Consider the following 12,708-nt stretch of genomic DNA (forward strand, 5'->3'; position numbering starts at 1 on the left):
CGCGCGTGCATGTAAGCCCAATACATCATAGTTTTCGATTTCAATGAAACCCTAATGGGACTCGGCATAATCCGAATACAAGAGTCCACTGAACTTACACGTATTCAGTACACCCCATAATGTCGTGTGGAGAGATCAGACATTTTAACCCTTTTTGTGACTACACACTTCTTTTTCCTCACTGGTTTGGTCGCACGTAAAGACGTGCAAGCCATACCGTGACGATTTTAAAAAAGAGGCACTTGGATGTCTTCGGATCAGTAGAGCCATTGTTGCGAATGCCTCGAATTCAGGTTCATACACTAACGATCTACTTTATCATGGGAATCGCCAATTCCTCTCCGGCTTATCGACGTAAAATGATTACTTTGTTGCTTTGCTAAATTAGATAATACGAAATCAGGGTCTTCCTCTATCCTAATTCGGTTTCGTTCCCTTCATTTTTTATAGTGTTTTCACAAACTGAGCATGCTATTAGTAGAGTACCGATGCCGACAAGAAAGTATGTGTACAAGGCAATCGATCTCGACAATACAATGTCAGCAATTCGATTCACTTTTAGGTAAAGTTGTGCCCCAAAACGAACTAATCCACGACAGTTTATGAAACCGTCAGTCGCTTTGGAGTGAGTTCCACAGTTGGCCCAATGGAAAGAATGTCTTTGGTTAACCTTTCCACCCATTAATTCAGGACTAAGAATGAGTAGGCAGGACTAGGAATGAGTAGGCTGGTTGGTTAGTGGTCCCCCAAAGCCTACAGTTGCTTAATGCAAACGAAACATTCTCATTTTCCCCGCAAAATTCCACTTTAATCTTTTAAATTTTGTTTTTTTATGAAAGTAGGCTTCCAAAGTAATCAATGTGACAACCCGGTCCAATAAGGGCGGGGAGTGGTCGTCGGGATCAGAGGACCTGGACAAGGAGCGGCTCCTGGCAGGCTTCTAGGATGACGAAGGGGGCACGTCTCTTCTGTCCCACATCGCTTAAGAGGGGAAGTCCTTGGCAACTTGTAAAGGCTTGGGAAACCTTAACTTGCAAGAGGTCTTTTCTGGGGGTAGTATGGGCTGCCTTCGGAGGAACAAAATTATGAGGACTTGGTGTCCAAAGCGGACAATATCTTGCGAATGGGACTCAGGTCGTTACAAGGTGGTATACTCCCAACCGCATATGGGGCCACAGCGAGGACGCTGTGCTCGAAGTGGGGGAGAGTGTGACAACCCGATCCGATGAGAGCTCCGATGAGGGCATGGCAGGCTTCTAGGATGGCAAAGGGGGCACGTCTCTCCTGTCCCACATCGCTTGAGGAGGGGAGTCCTGGGCAACTTATAAAGGCTTGGGAAGCCTTAACTTACAAGGTCGTTACAATCAAAGTGGACCATTAATAAGTTTTTGAGCTTAAAGCACGCTTGCATTTTTAATAAGAGAAGGGACACCAGGCCCGTCCACCATGCTACAATCTCTCTCTCTGTCCATGAAAGCATGTTAATTAAATTAATCAACATAAATTATCACTACGAGGGGATGAGACAGTAAAGTTAACCTCGCCGATTTATCGGTAACGCGCGTTTGATGGCTACTTAGCCTGGATCTTTTAAAAAGACCGATTCATGTAAATGAGATGTTATTAATAATATAACTGATAGAGCCGATCAAAAGGGTGTAAAGATCGTGTTGCTCCAATCGATTTTTTTATCACATCCATCGCATGTTCTCTTTGACATAGTCCACGAGACGCGATTCATTTGCCTAATGCTACTAATAACACATCGACATTGAGCACGATACTGTGTGATTTAACTTTGCTTGTGGTGTGTTTGGAAAAAAAAACAAAAAGGAGCTTGTCATAATTGTACGAGTAGGGTATTACGATACCATCGCTTACCGCCACACGAGAGCTAGAGAAATTACTAAATAATCGGGAACATGGATCCTCCCCTTACGAAATTGCAGCGTTGGGAAAATCAAATCGACCGATTCTACTAGATATCTTTAGTTCGGCCCAACTCGATCCAATCGGGCATTCGAAAATTCTGTGCGATCTTCGAGACTGTGATGTGGTTTGGTGGCACTGCATGAATTGATGTCCTATATAAATGGAATTCATGTCACTTTTAGTGTAAGGGTTAATACCACGAAAAACCCCATACCGGTACATTTATGACAAATTTACCTCAAACTAATTTTTTGACCATAAAAAATCCCGAACTGGTACACCCATGACAAATTTATCATAAACTAATTTTTTTACCATAAAAAACCCCAAATAGCTACATTTATGACAATTTTACCCTCCGTTAAATTGGATCAATATCGCGAAAAATCACAAACAGGTACACCTCTGATGAACGGAGGATTAAACCCAAAACTGGTACATCCTTCAACTGTCACGTGTCATCCGGATCAGAAATTCGATGGCAAAATTTAACGAAAACTAACGGAGGATAAATTTGTCACAGGTATATCAATTTGAAAGGTTTTTGCCAGTCAAAAAATTAGTTTTGAGTAAACTTATTTTACGGATATATTAGTTTGGAGGTTCTTTGTGGTATTAATTCTGAGTAAAATTAGGGGTTATTTTGCGAGAGAACTAGGATTTGGGGAGGGTGATGATAAAAACAAAAGTTAATGCAAAACGCAACCCCCAAAGTTGTGGGGCGTGGTGTGGAGGTCAGTAGGTCCCCATGCATTATGACTTGATGCCTTCCCCCGACTTTGATCGCGCTTGTTTGACGCCCCGCCACGTGTCCCCCGGTAAATCTTCTCAGGAAATTCCCACATATGAAGTTGTCGGCAACTAGTCAGCATCGGGTTTTCTGCCTTTTGGTCTTTTCCCTCCCTCCCCCGCCCGAAATTTTTTCTGCCTGTTTTTGGCTCGAGTGAATCATTTTCCCAACCTCAAACCAATCATTGAAACCTCCGGTAGTCTGTATCTTTCAACTTCATCTTTTTTAGCAAATTACGATTGTGTATACGAAGGGTATACGAGCCTCCCGAGTCGGTGTTTCCACGCCCTCTTTGGCACGTGAAATTTGATTGAACGGGTGCTGCAAAGTCTAATTCAAAAACTTAAATTAATGGGTAGAAACAGATTATATATATATATATGAAAATCATATGAATATTATGGTCAACGGGCATGAAACATTTCAACGGACTTAAGTAGAATAGTCTGCTTTCTTGTTTTGCATTTATATGAAAGCCCCACGAATCCCAAGGAGCTAGAGCTAGAATGGTGGGCCAAATAAGGACTTATTCTTACATGGAAACGAAAGAACTCGGGCATGTGATTTATGCATGTAAATCTATTCATTAATCAGTGTACCAACCGCATCATTCTCATTAAGAAAATGAAACAAGTTGTGTTAGCTCGTAAGGCGGTCAATTCACACACGTCATGCGAGCTCATGACCTTCCAAAAAGGGAAAACCGTCCAAACAATCATAAATTTATTACACTTTTATCAATTAAGTTCTAAACTTTTTAATTGTATCAATTGAGTCATAAAACCTTTTTACGTTTTCCCAGTTAAGTCCATCGACCAATTTTAGTTGGAAATTGTCGACATAGATGCTAGCCAGCCGCGTGGATAACTGGCACTAATGTAGACAATTTTTAATAATATTTTTTATTTTATTTTTTCTTTGTTGTCTTTTCTTTCTCTTTTTTTTCTTACCTCCTTCCTCTAGCCAGCCTCCAAGGTTGACCTTGCCGGCTTCTGGTGAAACTCACCCTCCTAGCCACCGGCGAGGGCGAGTTTCGCCTGCCCTTGGTAAGGCTTGCCATCACCGAGCTAGCCTCACCGGGGGTGGGCGAGGTGAGATCGAGCCTCGTCATTGCCAAGCCAGTGGCTGGGCAAGTTCGAGCCTCTTCCAGCCACGGCGAGGCCAACCTCACCTAGTGACAGAGAGGGCAAGCCTTGCCTGAGGCCAGCACGGCTGACCTCGCCTCTGGCTGATTGTTGGCCATCGTTGAGGCCCAACGACCAGTTAGAGGAAGAAAAAAAAAAGGAAATAAAAATAAATAACTAAAATTCAAAAATAAAATAAAAGGGTCACGCTTTTTCCACCCCTCTCTTGGCTCTTGCACTCCCCTTTACATTCATACTATCCTCGCTAAGAGTCAAAAGTGGGGCCCATTTAGGATTTTTTTATTTGTTTCTTTTTTTCTCACTTTCCTTTTTCTTTTCGACGGTTTTGTTGATTAAGGACCCACGGATCTGAAGATGACGCCATCTCCCGCAATGGTTCCTTGATGAGAGCATCGAGCTCTTTATCCTCCCGAATGGCCAGTTACATATGCAGCAGGATTATCCTCATTATCCTCTTCATGTTCAGGTCTTGCTCGAGTTGCCCGTGGGCTCAAGCATCTCGATCATTCTATTCCGATGCTCGGAAATTATCGTGAGAATCAAAGGATCATCGGAGAGAATTACAAGCCCTATTTGCACTGGTAAAGCTTGGAGTGATCATGATTAGTGTGGTTAATCCTTGTCCTGGTATGGATGTTCAATGCCAAGGCTAAGTTCTACAAAAAAAAAAAGTCTCGCTCTCCTACCTATTCCTCACTAATAATATGAACTACAGGGTGGAAAAGGCGAGATTGACGAACCTCGAGTATGCAAGGCACGAGAAAAAGGTGTGGCGGTATGTGGCGAGCTATGTGGCCGCGGTGTAGAGCAAGGTCCTCTTGTTGCTGCCGGAGGCTACGACCAAGGGATGATTGGTAGAGGTGGCAAGGGCGTGTCTCCAGAGTTTGATGCAGCGTTTGAGGAGGAGTACTAGAAATATATGTCGTGGACCACGTCGGACATGAAGCTGAGGGAGGAGATCAAGCTGTCCCTCATGTTGGCATAGGTGTGGTTCTACCAAACGTGCCAAGGGTTTGTGAGGGGCGATGGCAAAGTAGAGAGGAAGCTTGTGAGGTTTTGTAAAGACCGCGTAGTTATTGTTGTACATGGAGGTCTTGGAGGAGGAAGACGAAGACGCACAAGCGATACGAATCAACACAAGCGAGAAAGGAAAGTTGAAGGAAAAAAAACAAATGAAAAAAAAAAGACCTCAAATGGGCCCCACATTTGAATACGTGAGATATAACATTTTAAGGGGGAAAAAGCGAGAGGTAATATGATCAATATACCGAGAAATGGAGCGTTTGAGCCAAAAGAGAAGTAGAAAAAGCACCGCCCTAAACTAAAATATTATTAAAAATTATCAATTTCAGTGCCGGGCTGTCCTACGTACGATCGGCGTTCACATCAGCGATTTCCAACTAAAATTAGCCGGATTGACTCAATTGACAAAATATAAAAATGTTTCAGGACCTTATTATCGTAATTAAAAAGATTTAAGACTGAATTAATAAAAATATGATAAATTTAAGATTTTTTCGGATAATTTTCTCACCTTCCAAAGGATGGCAATATGAATTGACAAAAAGAAGAAAGTATGGCAACGTGGCATAACTCCCGACGCAACTCCAAACGACAATCAAGAGTCCCCCCAGAAGAGCCGAAGGATCAGACAGCGAAAGCAAACAGTCTCGTCCCATCCGCACGGAAGCGGATCCCTTGAAAGCATTCCTCCCCCGCCCCACCCCGAGAGAAACCACCCATTCTCCTCCTCCTCCTACCAACAACTCTCACATGTTTCTGTCTTTTAACGCGTACCCTCTTAACCGAAAATTCATCTCTGCTTCCCAATCCCAGGAGTCGATCACACCCTCCTCCTTCGATTTCAGGCACCCTTTTTTTCAGGTCCAGCTTCCAATGTTCACGACGAGCAGGAGGACCCTTCGTTTCCCAGAACCGAGGCCCGAGCATCCGAATAAACGGAACGTTCTTTCCGATGATGTTTGGAACCGCGGCCGCGGAAAGAAGCCCGGGATCAAAGCGCCAAACCATTGCCGGCGTATCACTGGTCGGAGAGGACGCCCCCAATCCCTTTCTGGTGACGGTTTTTGGTTCAAATTCATGATCAATATTCCCCCCCGCCCTTTTTCCCATGGAAATCATAGACAAGATGACGTACAAATCTCGCCTCCTTTTCGGGATGATTTGGGCCGTTGAAGACCTGAAAGCCCGGCAACACACGGTTCGAGGCCCAGGCCCAAAAACGGAACTTTCTCTTGGTCAATGACAACGGCGGGCGGGCTCCGACATTCGCTCGGGGTAAAGAAGATGAAAATCTTCGAAGAGGGAAGGGAAGAAGTTTTCGCTGGTGCCAACTGCAGTGAAACTGGGAGCTCGAAGCCAAGTTGAGACTCGAAGATCCTTCGACTTGCTTCGCGATTCGCGAATTTGGGATCCCGTGCAACACCGGCGTGAGTTCCTAGGGTTTCGTTTCCGGCGAAGGCGCTGCCGTTCCTTCTCTATCTTCTTCTTTGTTTATCTCGTCGCATATACAGTGCTGGAGTTGTTGTAATGCGCACATTCGAGCTTTTGATCGTGGAAATGGTGCTTTGCCCCGGCTTTGTTCAGGTTACGGCTGGGGAAGGATGGACGGGGAGGAGCTGACGCAGCAGGAGACTGAACTTTACGATCGTCAAATTAGGGTTTGGGGCGTTGATGCCCAGAGGAGGTCCTCTTCTTCTTCTTCTTCTTTTGCTGCTCTTGAGATCTTCAATTCTCCAATTGCTGCTGTTGTGTCTATCGTTCTGCTTATTGTTGGTAATTCTCTGTTAAAATCTGTAATGTTCGAGACATGATCGAGCTTGTTCTTCTGCTATCAGGTTGAGCAAAGCCAATGTTCTTGTCTGTGGAATGACGGGAACTGTTGCCGAGGTGAAATCTTTGCACTTTCTAGTCAATTAGGGAGCCCTCGGTTGTTATTCGCTGTGTGTTGATACTCGTATCTCTGTCAAGATAAACGTTTTTTTTTTTTCCGATGTGTTGCTTTGTGCCGATTGTCTATGGTTTTCTGGGGGGCAGTTTTGCAAGAACATTGTGCTGGCGGGAGTCGGGAGTGTGACCCTGGTGGATGATGGGGTAGTTACTGAAGAGGCATTGTCTGCCAATTTTCTGATTCCTCCTGACGAGAGCGTGTATAAGGGCAGGACTCTTGCCGAGCTCTGTTGTGATTCTCTCAAAGAGTTTAATTCTATGGTCCGTGTATCAGTTGAAAAAGGTCGACTCTTACTAGACAGCTGCTTATGGGCTTTCTTTTCTGGTATTCGCTCTGAATTCCGATAGTTGAATAGTGCTCTATGGTTTCTCTATATGATACTTTACTAGGTGATATATCAAGCTTTGGTGGAGATTTCTTCTCTAAGTTTGACGTGGTTGTCATTAGTTCCTGCTCACTCGCTACTAAGGTAAGATACTCTGCCCATTTAAACTCGAATCCTCTTGAAAGAATTTGAAAGCTTGGTTCATCCAGTATCAATAAGCATTGTCGTTCTTGTTTAAAAGCCTCTTATATTTCCTATATTGCAGAAACTGATTAATGAGAAATGTCGGAGATTGTTGAGGCGTGTGGCATTTTACACTGTAGATTGCAGGGACTCATGCGGAGAAATTTTCGTTGATCTCCAAAATTACAAGTACACAAAGGTTGCAACTCGCCCCTTTATTGATCCTGCTATATATTAGCAAAGTATATGGAATGGCTGTGCAATTCGCCAAAAGCCTTACAGATTTTTGCTTCAGTCCACATAGTTCGGTTTTAAATAGTTAAATCTAGTTGGCCTTATTCAATGAATTTGCAATATCAGCTAGTGGCAGGGTAGACAGTGAAAAGAGATATTTGTTTGGTCAGATGTCAACCGGTACAGTTTTAAATTTGTTTGAAGATTATACCGGGTTGATTTTTATGCATGATAGGGTGGACAAGGTGCATTTATGACCTTGTAACTTTGTGGAATTTGGTCTTAGCAGCATGAAGTATTGCTCGTGTTAATCCTCTTCTTTTTATTGCTAGCCTTTCATGTGAACTGCTTCAGCAGCATGCCTGAGACACAGTTATCAGACGATGAGATTTTTGCACTAAACATTGCAGATATGGGTTGCTTTGTTATATTCAATAATAGTGATCATCAGAAATATTGATATTGTTGCTTTGTTTTCTTCTCCTGGTTGGCAGAAAAAAGTCGATGAAGCTGTCGAATTCGAACTAAAGTATCCTAGTTTTGAGGTATGACTGGATTGTACTAATCAGATGAAATGATGCTCGTCTCACTCTATATATTCGGAAATTGTTATGGTAATGATGCCTATAGTAGTTAAAAGGAAATGAAATAAAAAATGATTGAACAAGAAAAGCTTGTGAAAGCCTTTTCAGACTACTATTCTTTGATGATCTATTACATATTGAACTTTGCTATCACTGGGTGTGATTTTGAAGTAATAAACGAGCCCTGAGAAATGGATGCAAACGCTTGGTTTTTTTTTTTTTTCCCCTTGATCACATGGTTGTTTACATGTAACAGGAAGCTATTACAACACCTTGGAGAAAGCTACCCAGGAAAACGGCGAAGCTCTATTTTGCCACGAGAGGTATGACAAGGTTATCGAAATTGCATTTAATCTGACTTTTCCTTGGGAACTAATTTACTTCGTTATTGATCGGATTTGTACAATGGTTTCTTTTGTTTACTGTGCCTAGTTATCGTTCTCATCAATTGGCAGATGTTCTTACATTTTTCTTTCGTTGAGTACTAATACCCTTGGCTGTGTTGTCGTTTAAGCTCCTGTAGTCAGCTATTCCTGTGCATGTATTCAATTTACGATTTGACCAACGTGTTACCTCTCTATGCTGTTTACCTTATATTTCCTTTTATCATTTAATTGAAGAATGAATATGGATAGTCAATTTTTATTTAACACCGCCAACCCCGTCTTCTTTCCCTACTTTTGCAGTCATCGAAAAGTTTGAAGAGGCAGAAGGGCGTAATCCCGGCGAAACTTCGATTCTTGATCTTCCTGGTGTTCTGAAGAAGAAAAAGGAACTTTGCGAGGCAGAGGTACGCTATACGGAAACTGCATGTGCCATATGATTTTTTCGCAAGGTTCTCTCTCATAACTTTGGTAGGATAATTTTTGTGGTTCTCCCTTGTTACTTTGTGACCATGCAGTCATTAAATGAATCTCAAATTCCGGATTCTCTACTGGAAAGATTGGTGGTTGGTAGGAGAGAATTTCCACCAGTTTGTGCAGTCATTGGGGGGATTCTTGGACAGGTGCTTTTCCTGTTAAACTTATTGCATTCTGTTGCTATCTTAATGTATGAGTGATTTCCTTACGCCCTTTCAACATATTCTGCCGATGCAACTATTTTTAGGAGGTGATAAAAACTATATCTGGGAAGGGAGATCCACTTAAGAACTTTTTCTTCTTTGATGCTTTTGACGGCAAAGGGATAATAGAAGACGTATCAAATCCAGACGCTGCAAGCTGAGCCAGCCTAAATGAAAGCTCTCTGGTTACTTTTTCTCCTTTCTTTGTTAGTCCTAGGAGTAGTGTTGGAATCTGAGGGCTATTATCAACTGTAGATGCCATTCCACCAAGGGAATTTGGAAGTGCAATGACTGTTGTGAGGGCTTTTTGACAATGTTGTTAGCCTGTTTTTGGTCAACTAACCTCAGATTGCTGATGAAGGTAGTGACAAAGCATTACCTTCATCTCTGATATAAGGAACCTGCCCTACTTTTGAATTCGATTTGTAAACCCAGGGCATTGTCTTGGTCTCGTCCAAATCGAGAAAACTGGAAACTTTTGAAGCAGAGTGGAATGTGTTAATCGTTATTGATGCCTCAATGCGACACTGCAAGGGCTGTGCTGGAATTGCTGTAGAGGAAGGCAAAAGCAGTAGTTGGGAATGTAAGGCAATGGACGAAGCCTGAAAAGGATGTACGTCATCTGAAGAAGTTTGTCGGTAGGGTCGTCCTAAAACTTATTCCACGGGAGGCGCTGATTGATGATAACAGTGATACCCGCGCGCGCGGTGCTTCTTGATCATGATTCTGGAAATTTGTGGGTGGGGGATGCCATCAACCCGTTTTTCCACCAAAGATTGAAACTTTAATAAAGCAAAATCGGGGGGAGTCACTTTAACATCCTGAGCATGATCATTGAAAGGCAAAAGAATCTAAAATTTTACGGGAGAGCATAGAGCTCCTTACATTAATTATGAAAAGTTTGCTTTTGACTTTATGCTGTCGGTAAGTTGAAACGTCCAATGGCCCATGTTGGCTAAAATTAGTTTTTAAGAGTGGAAGACTTGAAATGTCCAAAACTTAGTTGACCAGCTAATAGCTTCGATCGGGGTGGTCGTCACCGAGAATAATCACTTGCGCTCAATTGAGATTCTTCAGCATTCGATTTTAGTTTAGATTTGCAAGATCGTGATATATCAAAATGCACTTGAAGGTGGTGGGATTTCTGGATGAATCAACTGCCTTGAGTTCTCAACTCAGTACGGATGATTCAGAAGATAAACAGAAGTTAGTTAGTCAACAAGTCCTTCGGATTGTGCGTGAGAATTTTCAAAAGCCCAGCATGGATCAAGTTAGTTTTATGCCGCTCCTATAACCTCGTCCTCCACATCCCACGTTCAAAAAAAGATCCCATTTCCACGCTGTCAAAACTCATCATGATCCAGAACAACTAATAAAGCGCAGAGAGAGAGAGAGAGAGAGAGAGACCCCACAAAAACCATGGAAGCCTCGAGTGTAGATCCAATAGGAAGTGCTGCCGACAACCAACTGTACAACAAGTTCCAGAACTTTGAAACAAGAACGGAATCCTATAATCTGTACAACCTCGGCAATTCTAATAAAAGCCTGGTCCAAGTCATTCGGCTCCTGAGGAGCAACTCTCCACGAATCCTCATGGCCTCACTTCAGCATGGATTTCGTAGGTTACCGCCGCAGTGGAAGGGAATGGCGAGGCGCTACGACTCGGCCGCGGAAGAGACTGTAAGAGAGAGACGAGCCGCGATCGAGAGCGGTAGGTTGAAGGGAAGGAGATTGTTCGAAATGCTGGACTCGGGAGATGGAGAAGCGGAGATATGCAGTGGGTGGAGTGGTGTAACTGATGATGATGATGACAGCGACGACGACGATGATGTTGTGTGTTGTGGGAAGATCAAGATGAGTGAGGAAGTGGTGGCAGTGGAGGATGGCGGTTACTGCGCCTCGTTGTCGTCATCTTCGTCTTCTCCAGGGATAGGGGAAATCAAGAAGAAGAGAAAAATGGTAAGGGGGTTGATAACGGGTCGGAGATGGATCGGGATAGTTTCAGTACTGCTCGCAGTTGCCATAGTTGCCATGAGAAGCTGTGCAAGTGGCCATGGCAGCGATGGCCACATGAATCTCGTCCCTACTTGACAGTTAAAAACATCTACTCTTGATGATTCTTCAGGCTTTGCTGCTTATGCAATAGTTCCATTTGTGCATTGCATGGTTATGAAATCACAGTCACTGCCATGCTCGTCTGCATCTATTCTGTCTTTGTGGTTTTACCTTGATTCTTCGCTTGCCTATGTTGTAGAATTGAGATGATTTAGAAATTGACGTGACAATCGCTCCCGCTTATTTCATGTATCCAACTACAGTTTATCGCATCACTTAGTAGATCACATTTATAGACCAATCTAAGATGCTCTTGAAGTGTCATCTTATGGAGTCAATTTGATTCGCAATTGAAGCACAACCCACCTTCGATTCCAGCTCTAGGGAAACAAATTGTTTCCGTGTGAGTGGGCCTCATGACGAGAAGGGAAGTTAATGAAAACGGCCGTATGCTGCTCAATTTATGGCCCAAATTGGGCAAGTCTTCAATTCAAATTCACCATTAACGATGATGGACCATCTTCAACTTCAACTTCAACTTCAAGCTTCCCATTGGTGGAATGGACCATCTCTGAATCTGGAAAGCTAGGAAAGCCCAATAAGAAGCCCAGCCCGTACAGTGCTCGGGTAAGCAAGACTAACAAATCACATGTATTCAACTTGAGGGCCGTCGAAGAGGACCACGCAATAGGATTATGGGAATGAAATCCACAGCTGCACATGACACGACAGCATCTACGGATTTAAATTGAGCTTGCGGAGATTAAGCAAAAGCACAATTATACGTAAAAGCATCCAATTAGTGCATCTGCTCTGCTTCTGTTCAATATTCTCTGATCACCCACTCAGAAGGAGAAGTTGAAATTTTTGATGGAGGTCACATCCGTACCTTTATTTTGATGCTACAACGTTGATGATGCATGCATGCCTTGTGTCGCATCGTATCGTATCAGCTGTGCATGGGGTCTCTCTGGGGTCTGCATCGATCTCGCACCCGGTCTTTTCCGGGGTACCATACCATGATGTTTTGGTGTGAAGCTACTATAATAATATGCTGGGAGGGGGGTTGGTGGGTCCAGACTACAAAGGGGGGATCATGACGTGCATGGCCAATCAAGCCCATGTTTACCCTCGTGTGTTGGGCTTTACTGGTGCATACGTGACATTTGAGCTGCTTTAAGGTTCCATTATTTGTACGGTCCGATGGGGCTTTGCTGCCCTAATCTTTTGTATTACAAGGCAGGAGACATTTCCCTATCTTTTGGTTCTAGGATTCTTTGCTTTCCCACGTACGACAAGAAAAAAGGCATCGACATCGGGTGCGTGTATCCTCCTCTGAAATATAAGTTGGTCCAGATGGACTTGCAGATGTGTCGTGCGTGAGTGAATATTGGTCATCATTACACATGGATTAAACTTTTTTACC

General features: G+C 43.3%; 2 protein-coding genes across 2 annotated transcripts; both read left to right on the plus strand.

Moving 5' to 3' along the window:
* Positions 1–6,154: 6,154 nt before the first annotated feature.
* On the plus strand, positions 6,155–9,713 carry LOC115690949 (SUMO-activating enzyme subunit 1B-1-like). The gene is made up of 11 exons (XM_030617457.2): positions 6,155–6,317; positions 6,475–6,574; positions 6,726–6,777; positions 6,925–7,120; positions 7,228–7,307; positions 7,429–7,545; positions 8,075–8,125; positions 8,421–8,487; positions 8,851–8,954; positions 9,066–9,170; positions 9,272–9,713. Exons 2-11 carry the CDS (start codon positions 6,492–6,494, stop codon positions 9,386–9,388), a joined length of 972 nt encoding a protein of 323 aa, XP_030473317.1. The 5' UTR covers positions 6,155–6,317; positions 6,475–6,491; the 3' UTR covers positions 9,389–9,713.
* Positions 9,714–9,861: 148 nt separating this feature from the next.
* LOC130138945 (uncharacterized) lies at positions 9,862–11,525 on the plus strand. Its single transcript, XM_056314593.1, has one exon. The coding sequence runs from the start codon at positions 10,647–10,649 to the stop codon at positions 11,316–11,318; it is 672 nt and encodes a 223-aa protein (XP_056170568.1). The 5' UTR covers positions 9,862–10,646; the 3' UTR covers positions 11,319–11,525.
* Positions 11,526–12,708: the final 1,183 nt, after the last annotated feature.

Source organism: Syzygium oleosum, unplaced genomic scaffold, assembly GCF_021117445.2.
Source record: "Syzygium oleosum isolate NSW1041296 unplaced genomic scaffold, Sole_v2.1 Sole_v2.09, whole genome shotgun sequence".
Taxonomy (NCBI): domain Eukaryota; kingdom Viridiplantae; phylum Streptophyta; class Magnoliopsida; order Myrtales; family Myrtaceae; genus Syzygium; species Syzygium oleosum.